The sequence below is a fragment of the Thrips palmi genome, unplaced genomic scaffold (genome assembly GCF_012932325.1).
Source record: "Thrips palmi isolate BJ-2018 unplaced genomic scaffold, TpBJ-2018v1 HiC_scaffold_8, whole genome shotgun sequence".
Classification (NCBI taxonomy): Eukaryota; Metazoa; Arthropoda; class Insecta; order Thysanoptera; family Thripidae; genus Thrips; species Thrips palmi.
The window spans coordinates 8704650-8724507 of record NW_023144635.1 but is presented as its reverse complement, the minus strand read 5'-3'; the positions used below and the strand labels follow the sequence as shown (position 1 = coordinate 8724507).

Below are 19858 nucleotides of genomic sequence, written 5' to 3'. Positions count from 1 at the left end.
ACGTACAAACAGTGTCTACAGACATATTTCTTACTTACTTTTTAGAATAATGGTAACTACATTTCATTCAGTTTATATTCCACAACCCCATAGAATTTGGAAAACTAAATTTGTGATCTTCAACAGGAAAAAAAGAAGTATACCTGATGTGGTTAGTCATGGCAACAGAAATACATCATTAAGATTTTGCAATTTTAGGTTCAGTGTTCAACACCTAATCAACAAATTGCATTAAAATCACAAGAAAAGAGACTCAGAACCACAAAATGAAAGCTTCTAACAGTACAGTAATTAAAGCTATACCAAAAAGTTGATAATGACCAATTTGACAGTGGTACACACAGAAAATAATTTAATATATGAGATAAAATTTGATAAGATACATGGAACTTAAAATACTGAATACATGGAAATACACAGATCATATTTGACCAAACTACTAAGTTTCTCAGATCTTCAGCCTCTTGTTTTCAGCATTTGTGCTTTTTGGAGCACTGATTGTTGGCACTGTAATGGAGAACATAACTTGAGAGAGCAACAAGAATTTTATGGATGATGAGCCATGAGAAAATAGCATATTCACATTTGGAATCCTTTACACTCTAGCTCAATAACTCATGATCAAATCATATTCACAAGAGAAAATAAAGATGCGCACCTCGGTGTTTAGTCATGGTGGCAGAAATTATTCACTTCAGATTTCTCAAACATACAGTGCTAAGCATGCACAAAAACACACTACTTGATGGCCTGGAAATTTTTCTCAAAGAACTCACATGATTCTTGGAATGCCAGAATCTGAGCAACTCCCCCTCTAAATTACAACTTAATTTGAAAATTAATGACAGTGCTCTGTGACATCCACAACAACAGGTTTCTTCCAGCCGAACATAAAATATCCCAAAGCAGCACCGAACACTACAGATAGACACAACCAAACATTGAAAGTCATAAACACAAGCATCAATAGGTATGAGATTGTAAGTTGAATGATATGAAGAAGAGTTTGTAATGCATGCATTCGACTGAACATACTCATAGGTTGTTTCGTTATCACTTCACCCACCATGGTTACAACCTGATCATCCCTAACAACATTTTTGTTACCAGCAGGGATTTCCACAGCTCGGTACTGAACATTATTGTTGTAGCTTTTCCAAAACAAATATTCACGAAAGTATTTCAGACCTTCATACAGTGCAGATAGGATAACAATACCCAGGCAAGAGGCGAACAGAGTAGTAGGGCTGGTGGTTTGCCAGCAGTCGAACAAAATTTTTTCCTGATATCCAAAGTGGAATGTCATACTGTGACCACCCATGGAAAAGTGAGCACTATGATCATTAATGGCAGCATCGGCCATTGGGGTATCCGCATGAACGTGATGTCCTGAGTGATCCTCCATATGGTCGGAGTGACTATGGTGGCTGTGGTCCATGGCTCTAGAATTTTAAGAAGACATAAATTAATTACTTGAACACATCCAAATAAAGAAAGGGCTTCAACTGGATTCACAATAAATGATTATTTGATAAACTGAAACAATTCTTCACAAATATATCATCATAGTAATTGGGGGTTGCAATAAAAAGTTTAGATGATAAAGAAATTATATCTGACGACCAGACATTAAAGGGGCTATAACACTTTAATGTTTAAAATAAGAACGTTTGGTTGGATAAAATTCATGTCCTTTTTCGTACAAAATTGAGGTTAGACTTGGAAGCAAGTTGCTTTCACAAGTCCGTGAGAAAATTTCTGCCCTGGGTACGGGAAACCATATCCAGAGGAGATATAGTAGAAACAATTACCTGTAGTGAAAAGAGACTGTTCAATGCCGTTGAATGTGACAGTGAAATGAATAGGAACGGGGTCGGGGCTGAAACATATGCTGGCGAGGCTGAAGGTTGGGGTGGGTTCAGGTTTAGGCAGGATAGCAGAGGAGCAGAGGAGAAGGGGAGGGGAGGGGAAGGGAAGGGAAGAGAGGACGTGAGGGAAAAGGGAGAGAGGGGAGGGGGCATTAAGGTCAAACAGCGGGATGTCCAAAATCCAGACTGTGATGGTGATAGACAATCTTTTATTGGAAAACAAACATTGACAAGATCTAAAACTGAAATAAACAAACAATTACAAATCCAACAACCAACACTAAATTATTATTATAACAAAATCTATGAAGGAACACAAATGTAATTAGTATCACAGTTTAATTACAACTTAAGGAATAATCATGAGTTGGTTACAAGTTTCCGACTTCAGAGGGGCCCCTTAGACGCCGCATGAGATGGCAATCCTGTACCCGTAGAGTCACTCGTTTAGCGTGCAGAGTGCAGAGAAGTGAATCTTCAAAAAATTGAACCATGTACATTTCAGCAGCTTCCTGCAGAGCTTCTAAAGCTTGAGGCTGGATCCTAAATCAAAAAATAATTTTTCAAAATTAGTTGATTAGTTACAGTTGAACAGCCAAAAGAAATGTTTAGAATAGTCATCATACCTGAGACCTTGACAAGAAAACTGATTGATGATTTCACGTACAAGTCTGGAAAAACTTGCTTTTGGTATAAGAAGACGGGTAGACCTCTGCAATGATCTTATCTCCCTTAAAGCTTTAGTGCCATTCTTGAAACGACGAGTTCTACAAGATACATCATTTGCTGTCTTTCTTGTAGGAGTGCTATGATTTTTCTTCTTAACTGACGATGAAAAATCTTTGTCTTGATTACTAGCTTCATTTTTGCCAGGAAAAGGCAACTGCCTCTTCTGTAAGAGACATAATAGGTAATAACAGGGGAAATCCTAAACTGGGGATATGAGAAGCAAAACATACCATTGCGCCGGGCATTTTGGAAGTGGACGACCCAAGTCAAAGTTGAAGCAAAACTGGGAGGCACTGTACCATCACGAAGCACGTGTTCACAAAATGGGAATAAGGGAAAATGGGGTATATATTTGTTTTGATCCCCCTTCCCTGCCCTTCCCTTCCCTTCGTTTCCTCCTTCCCCACCCCCCCTTCTCTGCACTGGTGCCAATATGACGAAAATTTATCGGCAATAACAAATAATTCAAAGATTTGACTGAACGTTGAAAAATTGTCCGTTTGAAATAAAATAAAATAAAATAAAATAAAATAAAATAAAATAGCGTTTTTTTCAGCTTTTTGTGTGCAAGGTTGTGACAGTGCAAGTTTTGTTCGAACTTGAACGGACGGAACGGCACGACGGAACAGGTGTACCATCTTAAGTACTGTCAACACCTCAGCCTTAGCTCGATTAGAACAAATATTTTGAAAGACAATTGTAGTGTCTGAATTCAGGAATACCTGATAACTCTTAATTAAATGCTAGTTTAGTTCACCAATCATACGACAAGGTAAGGCACAGATATTTTGGTTTGTTAGACACGTATGATGCGGGAAACACCTACTTTTTGAGGTTAGGGGCCGGTACTACTGTGAGTGTGGGGAGAAGAGAAAGTTTCTATTGCCAAATGGCCTGTCTTCCTGTATGATTTTAGCCTAGTCGAACGAATTAAATATGTTCTATTAACTTTACAGGCTTCATGTTTCTGCCAGGAACATGCCAACTACAATTTAGACTGCAACACAACTTGTGAGAAGACAATACCTTCTTAAACGAACAACATGGACCAACAGCTCATGAAGGACAAAAAAGAACAGCAAATTAAAGATTTACGTCATGGCTTGAAGAATTTGAACATGACATTAATTGTGTTAGAAGTAGGGCCTCCAACAACAACCAAAGAAAACAGAGAAGTTCGTTCGTGCAAAGTAGCAGACCCAACTGGATGTGTAAACATATCTGTTTGGGATGAGCCAGGGCAGTATGTTCAGCCTGGAGACATTATCAGGCTCACTAAAGGTTATGCATCAATGTGGCGGTCCTGTTTGACTTTGTACTGCAGTAAAGCTGGTGACATACAAAAAATTGGAGAGTACTGTATGTTATTTAGTGAACAGCCAAACATGAGTGAACCAAATCCAACGCTAGCAGCTCAAATAGCTGCTCAAAATCAAAATTTGAACAAAAATTCGGGGTCTGGAGTAAATAATGGTGTAAATAACTCAAATAATGGCCCTCCTTTAGGCAGAAATTCGGGTGGCGCATCAACATCTGCACACGCACCAGCGACAACAACTCAAAATTCGTCTCAACCATCTAAATCTGGGGCTCGATTTACAGCAAGCTCAACTGAATCAAGTGGAAGAAAATCACCTGTGAAAGGAAACGCTCGAGGACGAGGAGGACCGAGGCCAAGGGGAGGAGGTGATAAGAGATGAATTAATTAATTTAATCAGTATTGTAGACTCAGTTTGTTTTTGTTACATAATTTTTGTAAAATGTATGTGTTTTTCTTTTACTGGGCGGAGTGGTCAACACTGCCATGTGTAATTCTACCTTTATAAAAGTGATTCTGTCTCTCAATAAATCAGAGTTTTTATAAAAGGAGGAAGAAAAACTTCCACTGCTGACTCTTGGCTGACGAATAGGGTTTGTCCCTTCCTGACATTACTTCATCAAAATTTAATTGTTAAACTGGATCCTAAAAAATAAAAATATTTGTTTACTTTATGCAATGATTGAACTTTATTGTTTGTGCTGGCCAAGTAGCGAGATACAACATTTGGAGCACATCGCGCTTCGCGTGCCACCACAGAAAAGCACCACACGGCGGACCAGCAACCATCAACCTCACGGTCTTTAAAAGGAAAAAGAAAAAAATGTTTCTACATGCTTCGGGTGATCTCGCAAATCCAGTGACTGTTCCGAAATGCCACGCATTCCTGGCACCTTTGCGTTCTTGTTCAACCACCGAGTCATTTCAAAACGCGCCCGGAAACGCGGGTCATCGATTACTCGAGTCCTCCGCCATTTTGAAGAAAACATTCGACGGCGAACCTGTTTTGCTTTGGCTAGCTTTTGGCGTCGGGTCTCGTTCAGCGTCCCTTTTCAAGTTTGCTACTTTTTGCCGTAATTGCTCCCAAATTCTGCTATCTATGCCTCGAGCTCGGGTGATTTTATTTTGAGGCAATTTCTTATTTTGGACTATGGTCGAAAACCACTAAATAAGTTGGTAAGTTCAAACAACAGAGACTAGGCGACTTAGTAGACATAGCCTAAATATTATTCTCGGCTTGTTTTCATTCAACAACCTTATTTGTTTTGATTCAATTTTGTTCTTATTTGATAGTGGAATATCCCCTCTAAATTCTTGAAGTAAGTGGGTTTCGATCATTGCTTTGTCTTCTGGGAATCCTAAATCCTAAATTGTATCCATCGGATCTTCAGTGGAAATTTAACAAAGTTTTCTGTCTTATCAAGTTGTATAATTTATTGGACTAAGTTGGTATTGTTGGAAACCATACATGTGTTGCATTGATCACAATTATGTAATTTCAGGTGACTTAAAATGGATGCTCAACTCACAGAAGATGGACCCTCCTCTGAGGTGGACCGAAGTCGAGATGAAGAATTTGATCCTCCAGTTGATATGATGGTTAATGACTTCGATGATGAGAGGACCTTGGATGAGGAGGAAGCCTTGGAACAGGCTGCTGACACTCAGAATGAAGTGTCAGAGCTGCAACGAGAGAGTGAGATGCCCATCGAGGAATTAATGAAAATGTATGGATACGGTGACAATGGGAAAAGACCTGATTCTGTTGAAGAAGAGGAGGAAGACTTTGAAGAGGATGAGGATGATGAATCTCCGGAGGATTCTGAACTTAATCAACTTTACAGTGAAATACCAGCGGAGGTTGAAGCTCCTCAACGAAGTAAGTACTCTGCAGCAGCATTTCCCACTGACTTCTTTAGCCTGTACTCTAATGTATGCTGTATTCTAACTACATTGTGTTTGCTTCAGATGAGGAAGGTGAAAAACCTGGAACTACAGCAAGATTACTAAGATATCCTAGGCTACAAGACAAAGATGGGGATGATCATGATTACCAGCCGGAGGAAGATGAATGGAGGAAGACCATCATGATTGGCTCAGATTATCAAGCACTTATTCCAGAAGGCCTGTGCCGCTATGATGATGCCCTTCCTTATGAAAATGAGGATAAGATTTTATGGGAGCCTAATGCTTTATCAGAAGATGCAGTTGTGACCTTTCTGAAAAAGGTACCGGGAGTGGGTGGTGGTTCAAACAGCCAAATAACCCGTGATGATGAACAGGCCCTCTTCCTCCTCCTCCAGTGTGGTTTTAATGTTGAGGAAGCCTTAAGAAGACGCCAAATGAATGTTGTTGCTGCCACTGATACTATGAGCCTTTGGTCCGATGAAGAGTGCCGCAACTTTGAAAATGGTCTACGCACTTATGGAAAAGACTTTCATATGATCCAACAGAACAAAGTGCGCACTCGTTCGGTTGGAGAGTTAGTCCAATTTTACTATCTATGGAAGAAGACTGAGCGTCATGATGTCTTTGCTAATGAGGTGCGTAATGAAAAAAAAAAACATACAGGGCTCCCTTTAGCCCTTTGGTCAGTGCTTGAAATGGAATTGTAGCATGACCTTGCGGCCTGTGGTGGCTGTGAGCATTGCCGTAGAATACACACGGTCTTCGAAGATGTTCCAGAACCACAGCGCCGCTCCTTACTACGCTCTCTTCGCAAGGAGCGTAATCAAGTGGGTCCTAGTACCTCTCTGGAGTGAACCATAATTGACTCAGGTCATCATTTCACTCAGGCTAACACCTGAAGACAGTCTCATCAATTCTTTCTTCCTTTCTATATTTCTCCATCTTTTTCTGTTAAATGTGTTCTCTGTGGATATGTTGGTGCAGGAATCATCATCATTTTCCCATGGACAACCCAGGACATGCGGACACTTATGGATGAAACATTAAGGATTTCCATTTGTATTGTTGTTATCATCTACTTCCCTGTGCCTCAACTGTCTTGCTCTGTGGATAACATGACAATGGATTGATGCAGATTGTATGGGTAAATTGACATTGAATTTTGCCTAATTTGGCGTTTATAGTGTAACTCTCTTCCTGTGACAGTTAACACTCAATCTGAAGGTTAATTATTTTTTTTTCATACCTGATTCTCATACCTATAACTTTGTATAGGTGAGCAGAGAAGCCCTGTGATAGTAATAAGAATTTGTATGTAATACAGTCGTTATCGTTTCATTTTCCTCTTCATGTAGTGCATTTTAATTCACTAGATTTCCTAGCTATGTTTTAGTCAAGATTCTACCTTAGTTTGAAAGCTAGAGTGCCATTTTTGCACTCATTTATTATGCTTTCAGGTTATCCTTGTGCTTGTATTTTGCTATGTTAAAATTGAGCACTGTTCTCTTATTTTTCAGTGTGTAACTAATGAATGCAATATAAACCTAGGTATGTCTCACCTTCATTTCTTAATTTTATTCCACTTTTGCTTATCCTCAGAGCATTCGTGGTTTCAATTTGCTGAAGAAAGCTCTCAACAATTGCTTGTCTTATCATTTTGAAAGAGAATCTTAAGTTTACATTAATTTGTGCAGTAAACTCTGTATGTTAAGAGTTGTTACAACCCTTTGAAGTTTTTATGTTTTTTAATAAATTCCTGTTATTTGAAGGTCATTGTTAGAGTAAATCACTGTGATATGGCGATCTTAAAAGGAAGCATAGTAAATGCAGAGTAATTAATCTATCTACCTGCAATTCTTTTTTTGTCTACTACTAACTTTGCCCTTTTGATTGGGGCTTACATTTGACATTTGACATTAAATTCAAGTGACAATCATGCATATGTCAATAATCCAAATACAATGATAAATTTGTAATACCTTCTAGCTGAATTGTGACTCTAGCTGTCATCTTGTTGTCAAGTGTCCTTAAAATATGTCACATCATTTACAAGGTATGAACCTGTTCATGTATCACAGTGCATATACAGGAGAATTATTTATCAACTATGTATGTAGGTGTTACCAATGTTAATTGTTGTTTTCCTAATTAAATTAGTAGCATGTGTTAAAATTTGAAACCGGTTTCCTGGTTTCCCTGTATTTTTGTGCATCAGTATTGTTAAATGTTTCAAACATCATCCTGACGTGTATACAGCTACTGTACAAGAAGATCTTATTTTGAATATGCAATATGTGCCTCATTATTCTGAAGTGACATTTTTGCCACCATTTTTGAACAAAATGTCAATGTTTACTGTATAGAGAAATTTTTTCTCAATTCCCTATCATGCTTTAATTTATTAATTTTTCAAATGTGGTGCTCAATGCTGAAGCCCACGGTCAATCCCGTATTTTCAGTTTAAAAGTTGGCTGTATGCAGTTTTAATAAGTTTTAGATTTGCAGAGTCTGGTTTAGGGTCCCATCAAGTTATACTGATGCAGTTGGTTGACAATTTACTCACTCTCCCTTTCTTTTTAAAATTGTCATTACCGTACACTGTTAGCAGGTGTTTGTCCGGACTCATTTCAGCACAAAATTCTTACTCTTTGGAGTGTGCATTTTGGTTTAAGTTTACTTTTGAAAGGAAGGGGCTCGTCCAGACTTTTCCTTGTATCCACAATGTTTTATGTTTTAATTTAAGTCAGACACTTGCAACTTAGACCCTTGGTAGGTCCTCTGCCTTCTTCTTTCCCCAAATAAACAAACTTGTTTAAAGCTTGAATGGTCATAAAGTTATCATGTTGGGTCATAAGCCAATTCTTTGAGAAGCTTTTCTTTTTGCTGGTGTGTGTTGTACCTGATTTGCTGTAAAGTTTGTACTGATGTATTCAGTTTAATGATATGTTAGTGACCATAGTTATCTCCATAAATGACTTATTGGCTTATTTTCATGTTCTGACCCCCCTCCCCTCTCTTCCCCTTTCCCTGGTTTTGTCTTTGCTTAGTACTCCAGATAATTGCTCTAAGACTCAGAGCGATGGTTACTTCTCATGAAATTACTGTTTCCATGGCTTCAATCAGGTTTTATGTGCCCTAAATGATTTAGTAGATTTCTCTGATGGTACACTTATGGTTTTGGCCAAGGGAACTACTGACTTCCCAACGTAGTAACTTACTCCAAATACAGTCTTGTATTACTTAATAACTTATCTGTTCAAGTTGACCCAAGTTAACCCTTTCTGTGTTCCATTTTGAACAGTGAAAAATACAAGCAAGAGTCCCTGAAAGATGTTTGTTTGGCTTGAACTGGAATATAGTACTTTTCTGTGTTGTACATACTTTGATTAAGCAATGCTTGTGTAAATCTGGAATTTGATAGAATCCAATGTACAAATCTCAATTAATTCATCTAAGCTGTTCTCATCTGAATATATTTTCACACTCAGTGTCAGAATAAACCTACTTTATGTTATTCATAGGTTGTATTTTTTTCTTGCTGGACATTTTTCACCCAGACACGTGCATGTCACAAATGAAGTCACAAAACAACGGCAGTATTAACACATTTTTAATAAATTCAGAATTTGAGATTGAGTTTTAAACTTGATCATCTTAGAAAAAAACAAAAAATCGCAACAATAAACCCTGTAGAATAGTAATAAAAAAACAGGAAAAATAAACATACAACTATTATAACATCTAATATATATATATATATATAGAATGAATGCATATTCATGTAACATGATAATCAGACTAAGTTGAATAATATTACCTATCAAAATTTAAGTCTCTGTTAAGGCTGGCCATACCTGCGACCTCTCTGCTAATGCACAAAAATTCTGTCTGCTCCTCCTGTAATTTACCACACTTGCTGGTGTACAAAAGAATAACAAAATTCCTGTACATTTCTTTAATAGAGCGCTCGATGAGCTAGAAGACGTTAGCCACAGGTATCCTCAGAACATGGAAGGAATGCTAGAGACCACATGGGAATGTTCAAAGCAAAGTAGTTGGAAGACTCAAAGCAGTAATGAATGGGAAATAAAAACATACACTAGTTCTTAAGGAGCTCACATAAAGTACACGCTAATAAAGGCCTGAAATGTCTTCAGAGTCAGAGGTACAACTAGATGTATTATGCTAAAATTTCATAAGAACTTAATTATGTTAATTGTGTGTTTTGAGGCAACTCGAGTTGTGCTTACAAGCCGCACAGCAATAAAACTGCAGTTCTTTTCAAAGCACAAGAACGTCTACAACAAGGTTCTCTAATTTACAAGAAATACAAGGAGTAAAGCAGTTAGCCTCAAGCAGAACATCACAGCAGTAGTTAGTTGATATAGAAATATTGCTCATAAATCTTCAGCTGAAAATCCTATGCTGGACAGCACAAAAAAGTAGATAAATGATAGAGAATGAAGCAAAAAATCCACTTTGAGTAGACTTCTAACAAGAAGTGGTTCGTACTTCCCTAAAACCTCCTGCTAGATGATGGTAGTACATTCTCTAACAGGACATGGTTCCAGCTACACTGAACGAACTGCCAGATCATGGTATTATATTCTCTAATTTTTCTTTTTCTATGCCAGTACTGCTAACAGTCTCATGGTTCTACATTGGTTATGAATGTATTTGCACATCATAGAACACCCATCCCAAAAAATCACAGATCCCTTAAAAAATAAGACAATATTCTCAATCTAGCACCCTCTGGTGTCATTAGAGGAAGTCAATTCACACAAATCACGCAATAAAAGCTGCTTCAAAATAGACCATAAAGTAGTAGTTTAGCCCACCTAAAGTGGTAATGTAATACTTAAAAGATGATATAAACAATACAGTCACGCAAGCTTGGCACAATACTTTCACAAAAAAATCTATCAACAGTTCAAATGATAAGAACAAAAGCTAAGAAAATGTATGTATAAAAGGTACTATGTGGGTAACCTAAAGAGAAATCATAAATGTCTACGCATAGTAGAAGTCATACTAATTGCATGTCTGAAAGATAAAGTAACACTACAGCAGCACACTGATGTAAGCCTGGATTATGTAACACAGAACTGTCCTTCTAGTAACATTCAAAAATTAGACTAAAAGAAAAGTTGATAAAGTAAACATGAGAAAGCAGTTAAAAACAAGCAAATTCTAGCTTTCCTGAAAATATATATTTGGCCATGGTGGTGCATATGAACATACTGATGAAGTTTATCTCCAATATACCTCCCCTTCAGTACACATTACATGTGCCATCATCCGTTGATATGAACATTTCACTACATCAAACACATTTTGCTGAGCCACACTATGGATGACATTAGCAGCTCAAAACAAGCAAGACTATACACTCCAATACTAACATTGTCTTACAGCAAAAAGCATAAAAAATGAAAACTGTTATGATCATTTTTACAAAAATTACCTCTGAGCTTCCTTTGCACAGACAGTAAATGTAAATAATTAGTTCATAACAATTTGTGTGTGCTGAAAGCTTGGATGAACCAGTTCATGACAGAAAGAATGAGAAAAGGAAGTGAGCCATGTGCTTTGATCAGTCCATCTTAAGCTCCATCATTAAGATAGAGTTAGCAAAAACTTTAACGTATTGCCTGTGACATATGCAGTGGAGTGAGCATAAGTTCAAAGGCGGCTCCTTTCAAATTTGCTCCTCTAAGATTTGCTTCATTTAAATCACTTCCAGATAAATCACAATTCTGAAATCACAGACAGTTTAATAAACTTGATGAATTTATTCTCATAAAATATCAAAATTTACCACAGTTTCAATCCTTACTCACCTCAAGATCAGCCCCAGCAAGAACTGCAGCTCTTAAATCACAGTTTTGCAAATTGGCATTCTTTAAAGTGGCAACCCTGAGGTTTACACCAGCCATATTACTGCCTTCTAGGTTGGCACCTTTAAGGTTCACACCTACAAAAAAATGTTTGAATTCAAGCAACCAGTTTTATTGGCAAATAATAACACAGAGGTATATAAATAACAAAGTTTTACCTTCCATGTTTGCACGGCCCCCAGAGGGATCCTCAAAATTGCACCCACGTAGATTTGCACCTTCCAAATTAGCACATAACATTTTAACACCCACAAGATGGGCACCCTCTAGTTGACAATGTGAAAGATCGGCTCGTTCTAAACAGCACCAGCTTAAGTTTGTGCCCACCAAGCGGCATCCATGTAAACATGCAAACTGTAAAAAAAAATCAAAAAAAAAATCAAATGATTATATAATAAAAATTTGATGAGAAAGAACACATATACAGAAAATATACAGAAAGACTCAATGAGTGTACCTTAAAATTTATGTATCTAAGGTCCAGCCGTGAAAGATCAGATCCAGCCAAATTTACTCCTTGGAATCGTAATTCTGCTGTCACAGGAGTGCAAACAAGAGCATTGATAACATCCCTGCGACTTAAAGGCAACGTGTCTCTTGACCGTTGGTTGGTTGCAATCATAGCTTCAAGTTGGGGTACTAATGACTCCAAGCCAAAAAAACGTGCTTCTTCCAGTACTCCTGAAAAATACAATTGTTTTTGGTTTAGATTTGGCAAGCTAATTTCGATCAAAAGCAATTTACATGAGAAACCCACCTTCAGGGTTAACATAGGTATCAAAAATTAGCCGCCCATTTCTTAGATAATTAAGGATGGGCTCAAAGTAGGTGGGGCTTCGGTCAATCAAATAGGCTCCTTTATGGTCAACATTACTTGGGGTCATCAGATATCCATTTTCACCTTCAGCGAACATCCTAGGATATCACAAGACAAAATTGGAAGTGTTAGTGAAGAAGTCTTGAATGTAAATAGACAAACCATATATAAATTTGAAGGGGGTACCTTGCAAGCATACTAAGAGGCTCCTTTGCTATGAGAGTGCTCCTTGATGTGGTGAAATATTTGCCACCCACATTAAGAGTAACCCAATCCTTTGAGGATGAAGCTGTGCTAGAGGACCCAACTGGAACCACAGCCCCTGCCTTTCTGGCACTTGCAGATGGTTCAACAGGAATAAACCTCTCTCCAGCAGACACATATAATACATCATCATCTCTGAAAATTCAGACAATCGATTATTTAAATGTTTTGTTTGCACTTGACACCAACCCCTCTAAAGGACGAATGTTCAAGAACAAATTACCTTATAAGCTTTAGGTCATCCAACTCCCCACCTTGAGGGGTAAACAAACGCTTGGCGTTCATATTAAACTTTTGACTTGCAGCTGTGAGCAGTTCTTCCAAAGAGTGTGTAACAAGGAATACCTGAAGAAAAAAAAAAGGATCAGATGGGATAGAAATAAATAAAAAACAAACACAATCAATGTCTGCAACAGTACAAAGAAAAAGAGTGTAATAAATATGCAAAAACAGAACAGTGTCAAGTTTTCTTAGAAAGGTCACAGCAGAATTCATGTTTCTGGTAATTCCTTTACTTGTAATATGAGGTAATCTTGAGACAAATTCTAACCTAGATAAGATATAGTGAGCACATAAGTTATTATTGAAAATGCTCCCATCAATGAAATAATGTTTTGACCATGCAATATAATTACTTATTTCTCTTAAGCTTAAAATTAGACAAATAATCATTGAAATATGTGTTACATGAATTACCTTTCCATCCGTATCCGTGCCATTTTTGAACAAAATAACTCGCTTCATAGCTTAAGGGGATGAAAATGTTGCTACAAGGATATACAAATTGAAACAAACTAAGGAGGTTCAGAGCTGAGCTACTTGAAACTCAAATTAAATATAGGTCCTGTTTACAGCCAGCAGCCTGGTGGTTACTGACGAAAAAGCTACTGCTCTGCTCCAATGCGAGGGAAGGGGAAGGGGGGCGGCGGGGAGGGGGAGGGGGACTTTGGCTGGGTTTAACTGCAGGGAGAAAACGTCACTGGTTCCGGGGGTTTCTCCCTGCAGCCAAGGGAAGTGCCAACGCCAATGTTCTCGTTTTCCACCACTAGCTTCAAAGATTTATTCAGCTTTAGATGAGACCAGAGCTTCAATAAATAAAAGCGGAATACGAAGTTATGAAGTTAATTCATGTGACTAGTCAAGTTTGGCTTTCCCCCTCCACTTTTCCATTTCTTTTAAGGCCCTACCTCGAAATTTGTCATACTTTCCGGCTGTCAAAGCAGAAAGTAATTGTTATGTCATTGAAGTGAAGTACGGTTTGTTGAAGTAAGTTTATGCGAATGACTTTGTTGCTATTTTACGTCTGGGGAGAGAGAGCTACTTTCGTATTCCACTGACGTTCGAGGCAGGTTCGTGTATCATTGAGAACTGAGATCCCTTTATTTTGAGCAACTGACGAAATTGTCCTAACCTCCCTTCTCTGTTTACATTCCTGGAGGGAAAGTTAAAGACCTCTCCATTAAGGTTTTGGAACATCCAACAGCTGTTCTATTTACTCATCGGCTAATTAGACCGTTCTGTGTTCTGCACATTTTCATCTCTTTGATTTCAGGCCAAAGGTCACAATGTCCCGCTTGCGTCATTTAGTTTTGACTCGTGGGAAAACTTGGAGTTCAAGAACAACCTCACCTTCATGGCAGTGTTTGAGAGCACACTCCCAACATACCAAAGAAACAATTCAACAACAAATACCTCCACGAGGTAGGAAACGAGGAGCTCTCTTGTTCGTAGGCATCACTGCTGCTGGCTGTGGTGCCTATTACTCAACTCTGAATCCTAGAGAAAAACGTCTTGTTCAGGTGTCAATTGGTGGTATTGGACGCTTCATAAGGTAACCCGACTAAAATCTCACTTCACGGCTTATGTTTGAAAGTTAGATGTCTCATTATCTTTTTATGACAATACTCAGGACATCCAGGATAGGCATTCAGGTCTCTCTTGATTATTGGTGGTCCTTGCTTGGGCTGGAAGATGGGACAATGGAATATGAGTTGGCAATGAGTGCTGCTCATCAGCGTGCAGCAAACAGCATCTTGCATGGCTGTTTGAAAAATGGAGGCTTATACATCAAGGCTGGCCAGGGTCTGGTGTCTCTCAATCATATTCTGCCCCCTGAATACTTGGAGACCTTAAAAGTATGCCAGAAAACAATAGCTTTCTGGAGTCCAATTCATCATTTTATGTTAAGTTAATTATAATCATAAATAATAATTTTAGGTGCTACAAGACCAGTGTCTTAAGAGAAAGAAAAATGAAATTGATGACCTCTTTCAAGAGGAATATGGAGTTAGTCCTGAAGAGGTGTTTGAAACCTTTGAAGCAGAACCAATAGCAGCTGCCAGTCTTGCTCAGGCAAGTAAATCTCTTAAAAATTTTCACAAAGGGACCTCCTCTTTGTCTTTTTCTTTCACAAATTTTCTACTTGTGCCCAGGTTTTTAAAGCTACGACCAAAGATGGCAAAAATGTAGCAGTGAAAGCTCAGTACATTGATCTACAAGATAGATTTTCAGGAGATCTTGCCACAGTTGACCTCCTTCTTGCATTTGCTGCATGGATGCATCCCAAATTTAATTTTCATTGGGTCCTACAGGTCAGTGAATTGCTGATACTTAAAACATTAATCAGAAGCCAACTATGCACATATTTCTCTCTGTCTATAGGAAATTCAAGAAACTTTGGAACAGGAACTGGATTTTATCAATGAGGCCAAAAATGCAGAGAGGTGCGCTCAGGAACTTGGCAAGTTTTCGTATGTGTATGTGCCTAAAGTAGAGTGGGATCTGACTACAAAGGTGAGGCACCTGTTGTCTTTTAGTGTATTAAAATGTCAGTAGTATCACTTTAAAAATATTTTATCAAATTATCTTCTTTTTTTTTTGTTTAGAGGATCCTTGTTACTGAATTTATTGATGGAATCAAAGTCAGTGATGTGAAAGCCTTGAAAGAAAACGGATTTTCATTAGCTGACATTGATCAAAAATTGATATCTGCCTTTGCAGAACAAATATTTCACACAGGTTTCATTCATGCTGACCCGCATCCAGGCAATGGTATGAAATGCGCCTTGATTGGTCACTTTTTAAATCCCCTGTACTAGGTATATACAGAATGTTATTCTTAATTTATATTTTTCAGTTCTTGTTAGGTGGTCTAAAAATAAGAATGCGGAGCTTGTTCTGTTAGATCATGGTTTGTATGAAAAGCTGCCAACAAATGTACGAACAAATCTTTCCCATCTATGGAAAGCAATTGTACTCTGCAACCACAAAGATATGAGGAAGTACTCACATGAGTTAGGTGTCCATGGTAAGAATTGTCTATTTTTTTTCAAACTACATCTGACTTGCTCAGTGTTAATTATTTAATCAAGTTCTTGTGCCATTCTGGTATATATAGGGTTGGTATTTTTCTCTTATGGGTGGTGTCTAAGTCAAAGGGTAATGGGTCAATGATTTCAGAACATTACCGCCTCTTCTGCATGGCGATATGTGGGCGGTTTGTGGAACCAGAAGGGGAGGAAGAATATGAATCATTTAATTTTATTAACCAATTCGAGGGTCACCAGAAAGCTATTCAAGCCTTGTCTAAAATGAGCGAAGATGAGAAGCAGAAGATATTGAAGAACATGGAGTTGGTTCATGATGCTGCATTGAATACTTTTCATAATTTCCCTCCTCGTCTCATTTTAACCATTAGGTATTTAAAAAAATTATCTGACTGTATTTAAATGCATGTTTTGAGTAAAAGTTTGTCTGCCTTTGCTTGTGCACATATAGTGGGTTCTAAAGTGCTCAAGTAGAGATATTACTAATTTTTGTTTGCGCTCATTCATAATCACCTAACATACCGTAGAAGCACTAGTATTGTTCAATACTTTAATTTGCACAAGTACAACACTGTTTTTCTATCATTGCCACTCCACACCAATGAGTTAGGAACTGGTTTTATAGTTCTAACCAACCCTATGTTTCCAAAATGGTAAAAGAACTTCTTGACTTAAAAAATGACCTTACTTGTGCAAATGTTTCACAGACCATGAAATGTTTGCTGAGATTCTCACACAAAGACCTCTGAAATTGCACAAATACGCTATTAAGACTAGCTTGAGCTCGGAGGACATGCAGTACATGGCGCGAATGGCACAGGAAAGATTTGACAAAGTTATAGTTGCATTGCGGCAGATGCCATCCACTCTACTGCTTGTGATCAGGTGTGTTACTGAGACAAAATTTTTAACAACTTTCTGTGTGAAAAAAATCTGCATGGTATGCACCCCATGGTATATTACATTACATTAGAACAATCTGAAGAACATGCATAGGCCAAATGTAGTTACTTAAAAAAAAAAAAAAAAATTGTAAATATTTATCTGAAAATTTGAGACAATGTATAAATCCACATTTATATGTTCTTGTCTTCTGCAGCACACATTTACATAACAGTTGTTTTTGTTTTCAATTTCCAGGAATATTAATACCATCCGAGCTATCACCAAAGACCATGGTGATCCTGTAGACCGGTACACCTTAATGGCAAGAAGTGCCACTAAAGGTGCATTTGCTGGCCAAGGTTTCATTGGAAGTGTCAGGGCTCTGAAAGACCGGACATACTTTGAAATACGCTTATGGTAAGAAATAAAAACATAAAATCTTACCAAAAACCAAATACTGTACCAAAAACTATTTTACCATAATTAATATTTCTCATGCTCCTGTAGGTCTGATTGGTTCAAATACCGTTTACTTCATCTGTATCTGCGTGTTTTACAAGGATTTGGCAAAGGCAATTTTGCCACAGTACAAAAGTTCGTCCATTAGACCTCTTCATTGTATTTTGTCAGATAACAGAAAATACTATTTTTATTTTATTTTTATTATCAAAGAAGCAAGAAATCATGACCTCTATGTAGATTTGTTCAATTAAAACACGAATAAGTCACATTTATTATTTTTAAACAAATTGTGTAAAGACTTTCCAAGTCTGTTTGAAATATTGTGATTGCCCTAGTATTAACGATATATTTTTGTATTTATTCGTTTTTATGGCAAAAGAGTCCACAGTCTGAGTAGTTTTAAGCTTGCTCATTCACATACAACCACATCACTGTTTCCCATGGGTTTCTTCCCTTGCTTTGAGATAGTATTTACACTGCTCAAATGGTCATGGAGCACCACTTCTGTCTTAAGCGCTCAAGTACTACATTTGTTACAATGGAACATGGTATTGCATTGCATAATACAATGTTGTTGTTTTTGTTAAGTTTCTTCTCTGCCTTTGTTTTTAAAATGAATTTATTTTGGATTACAATAAAAGATGCGATTTAATCATTGAGAACATTCTGCTTTCCTCATTTCGTTTTGTAAGAGACGAATGGCATTTTGATTGAACCCGGTTCGTTGAGTCCTACCAGCCGCTCGCCCGGCCTCCTCCCGGGCACTTCCCTTGGCCTTACCGGGCCTGGCCGCCTACGGCCGCGGGTCTGGCGCCCGTCAAGTCAGAGGTAGGCCGGCCCGCCGAACACGCGTGCCTCGCGTTCGCTGTCTGTTGGCGGGCGCTACATCCTACAGCCACGTACGTCGTACGTCCAGCCAAAAGAGTGACGGGTGGTTCTCGTTCTCGAGGCAGCCAGAGAGACCAGAAGAAAGACATGCTCCGCGCGTCGCTACGCTCGCTTCGGCGTCGCCAGCCCGGAGCGCGTGGCGCCCCCTGCCGCGCGGCGCCTCAACCCGCAACCAGCCTGGCTGCGCGCTGCGCGGCGCCCCGACCGGAGCCCCAGCCCCCGTGCCGTGCTGCCGTGCCAGTGCGGCTGGTTCCGCAGTCCGCGCCGACGCAGCCGCTCAGCAGGACGAGCCAGCCCGGCGCACGCCCGACCCGACCCGACCGCCGCGACTCGCTCACCGCGCCGACGTTGCGACGTAGCGACGGGCCGCCACCCCCCGCGGGGCTGCGCTGCGCCGCGATCTCCACCACGACGCCGGCTGCACGCCCGGCGAGGCACGCTCCTCCAGGACCGCCGTAGGCACCGTCGCACTCGGGACAGCCACCGGGTGAGTGGAGGACGAAGGACGACGGCCTGGACAGCGGTGACAGACAGACCGGGACAGCCAGGCTCCATCCGGATGGACTCGGAATCGAGTGATGATCTCAGCGGAGTCACTGCATGTGTCATCGGCAACTGGCCCGCCAGTCTCAGCAAGCTAGGATAGTCGTTGTCATTGGCTTGTGCCCCAACCGTGCCGCTTTGCGGGTGTTGTCTTGTAGCGCCGACTGCCTCGCAGCTGCTCACAGGTCACCGACGCGTCGGCCTGGTCTTCCCCGTCCCGCCCCCGCCGGGCCGGCTTGCCTCCCTCGCCCTGTTTCGAACCGCGATACCGCAGACACTCAGACTCCGAGGACATCATCGCCGGCCTGGTGTGGCGTTGCCGAGGCGTTGCTGCAGCATGTCTGGGGCTGGCGGGCTGGCGTGAGGCCAGCGAGGGGCACGGCGGCAGCGGCACGGGGGCGGGGAGACCCGTGACGGCGGGGGCGAGGCGTAGCGAGGCGAGGGTGCAGAGGCCAGATAATGCACTTGTCTGTAGCCACCCCTCCCCTCCCCTGCCCTGCCACACAATGCCGCGGTCCAGGCGTCCAGCCCACTGCTGCCTTTGAAAGCAGGCACTGCACCGCACTGGGACTGGCCCCGGCATTGCCCCGGCGTCATGATGGTCACCGCCTCATTTCCTCACAGCTCCGGCCGGCGTCCTGGGTTCGAATACTGCCGGAATTTCTTCTTCTCTCCCCTTTTTCATTTTTTTAAAACCTAGTTTTGGGAGTAAGTCCGGTTCCCGCGTCGCGGACGAGCACCCCGTCGGCCGGCCCCACGCGTCCTCGCCGCGCCCTCGCCGCGCCCCTCCATCGCCAGGCCTGGCGTCCCAGGGTGTCCCAGGGCACCAGGGCGTCCCCGAGGCGTAGTTAGTTATGGCTCTCCAGATAAAGCGGCGACCCAGAGCACCCATCCGCGCCGCGCCCCGCCCCGCCACGCCCCGCCACGCCCTCGTCGACCGGTCCTCAGCC

General features: G+C 40.3%; 8 protein-coding genes across 11 annotated transcripts in view; 4 read left to right on the top strand and 4 right to left on the bottom strand.

Annotated features, from left to right (window-relative positions):
* LOC117653060 (ABC transporter G family member 20-like) overlaps positions 1 to 19858 on the bottom strand; it is a 53966-nt gene that overhangs the window by 15494 nt on the left and 18614 nt on the right. The gene's annotated exons all lie outside the window — the stretch shown is intronic.
* LOC117653068 (high affinity copper uptake protein 1) lies at positions 325 to 1967 on the bottom strand. Its single transcript, XM_034398432.1, has 2 exons — positions 1812 to 1967; positions 325 to 1442 (listed from the first exon to the last, which is right to left on the bottom strand). The coding sequence occupies exon 2, from the start codon at positions 1436 to 1438 to the stop codon at positions 839 to 841; it is 600 nt and encodes a 199-aa protein (XP_034254323.1). The 5' UTR covers positions 1439 to 1442; positions 1812 to 1967; the 3' UTR covers positions 325 to 838.
* On the bottom strand, positions 2191 to 2982 carry LOC117653071 (histone H3.3-like). Its single transcript, XM_034398434.1, has 3 exons — positions 2828 to 2982; positions 2495 to 2760; positions 2191 to 2411 (listed from the first exon to the last, which is right to left on the bottom strand). The coding sequence occupies exons 1-3, from the start codon at positions 2840 to 2842 to the stop codon at positions 2240 to 2242; spliced, it is 453 nt and encodes a 150-aa protein (XP_034254325.1). The 5' UTR covers positions 2843 to 2982; the 3' UTR covers positions 2191 to 2239.
* On the top strand, positions 3213 to 4482 carry LOC117653067 (SOSS complex subunit B1-B). Its single transcript, XM_034398431.1, has 2 exons — positions 3213 to 3369; positions 3554 to 4482. Exon 2 carries the CDS (start codon positions 3641 to 3643, stop codon positions 4295 to 4297), a length of 657 nt encoding a protein of 218 aa, XP_034254322.1. The 5' UTR covers positions 3213 to 3369; positions 3554 to 3640; the 3' UTR covers positions 4298 to 4482.
* On the top strand, positions 4925 to 8798 carry LOC117653066 (mesoderm induction early response protein 1-like). Of its 2 annotated transcripts, XM_034398430.1 has the most exons (4): positions 4925 to 5091; positions 5418 to 5794; positions 5884 to 6458; positions 6808 to 8798. In XM_034398430.1, exons 2-4 carry the CDS (start codon positions 5428 to 5430, stop codon positions 6868 to 6870), a joined length of 1005 nt encoding a protein of 334 aa, XP_034254321.1. In that variant the 5' UTR covers positions 4925 to 5091; positions 5418 to 5427; the 3' UTR covers positions 6871 to 8798. The 2 variants fall into 2 exon arrangements, with proteins under 2 accessions (XP_034254321.1, XP_034254320.1); XM_034398429.1 differs by having other exon boundaries at positions 5884 to 8798.
* Positions 9416 to 13716, bottom strand: LOC117653065 (BTB/POZ domain-containing protein KCTD9). Its single transcript, XM_034398427.1, has 8 exons — positions 13501 to 13716; positions 13028 to 13149; positions 12727 to 12939; positions 12481 to 12638; positions 12181 to 12404; positions 11882 to 12077; positions 11667 to 11800; positions 9416 to 11582 (listed from the first exon to the last, which is right to left on the bottom strand). Exons 1-8 carry the CDS (start codon positions 13546 to 13548, stop codon positions 11466 to 11468), a joined length of 1212 nt encoding a protein of 403 aa, XP_034254318.1. The 5' UTR covers positions 13549 to 13716; the 3' UTR covers positions 9416 to 11465.
* On the top strand, positions 13914 to 18139 carry LOC117653062 (uncharacterized aarF domain-containing protein kinase 5). 3 transcript variants are annotated; one of them, XM_034398424.1, is made up of 11 exons: positions 13914 to 14070; positions 14357 to 14635; positions 14714 to 14939; positions 15022 to 15156; positions 15237 to 15395; positions 15466 to 15597; positions 15690 to 15855; positions 15941 to 16111; positions 16838 to 17015; positions 17271 to 17432; positions 17523 to 18139. In XM_034398424.1, the coding sequence occupies exons 2-11, from the start codon at positions 14370 to 14372 to the stop codon at positions 17620 to 17622; spliced, it is 1695 nt and encodes a 564-aa protein (XP_034254315.1). In that variant the 5' UTR covers positions 13914 to 14070; positions 14357 to 14369; the 3' UTR covers positions 17623 to 18139. The 3 variants fall into 3 exon arrangements, with proteins under 3 accessions (XP_034254315.1, XP_034254313.1, XP_034254314.1); XM_034398422.1 differs by lacking the exon at positions 16838 to 17015 and adding an exon at positions 16264 to 16501; XM_034398423.1 differs by lacking the exon at positions 16838 to 17015 and adding an exon at positions 16264 to 16501 and having other exon boundaries at positions 13994 to 14153.
* Positions 18754 to 19858, top strand: part of LOC117653063 (CCN family member 1) — a 76654-nt gene continuing 75549 nt past the window's right edge. The window contains exon 1 of the mRNA XM_034398425.1: positions 18754 to 18852. The gene's annotated coding sequence lies outside the window, so the exon portion shown is untranslated. The remainder of the gene's footprint in view (positions 18853 to 19858) is intronic.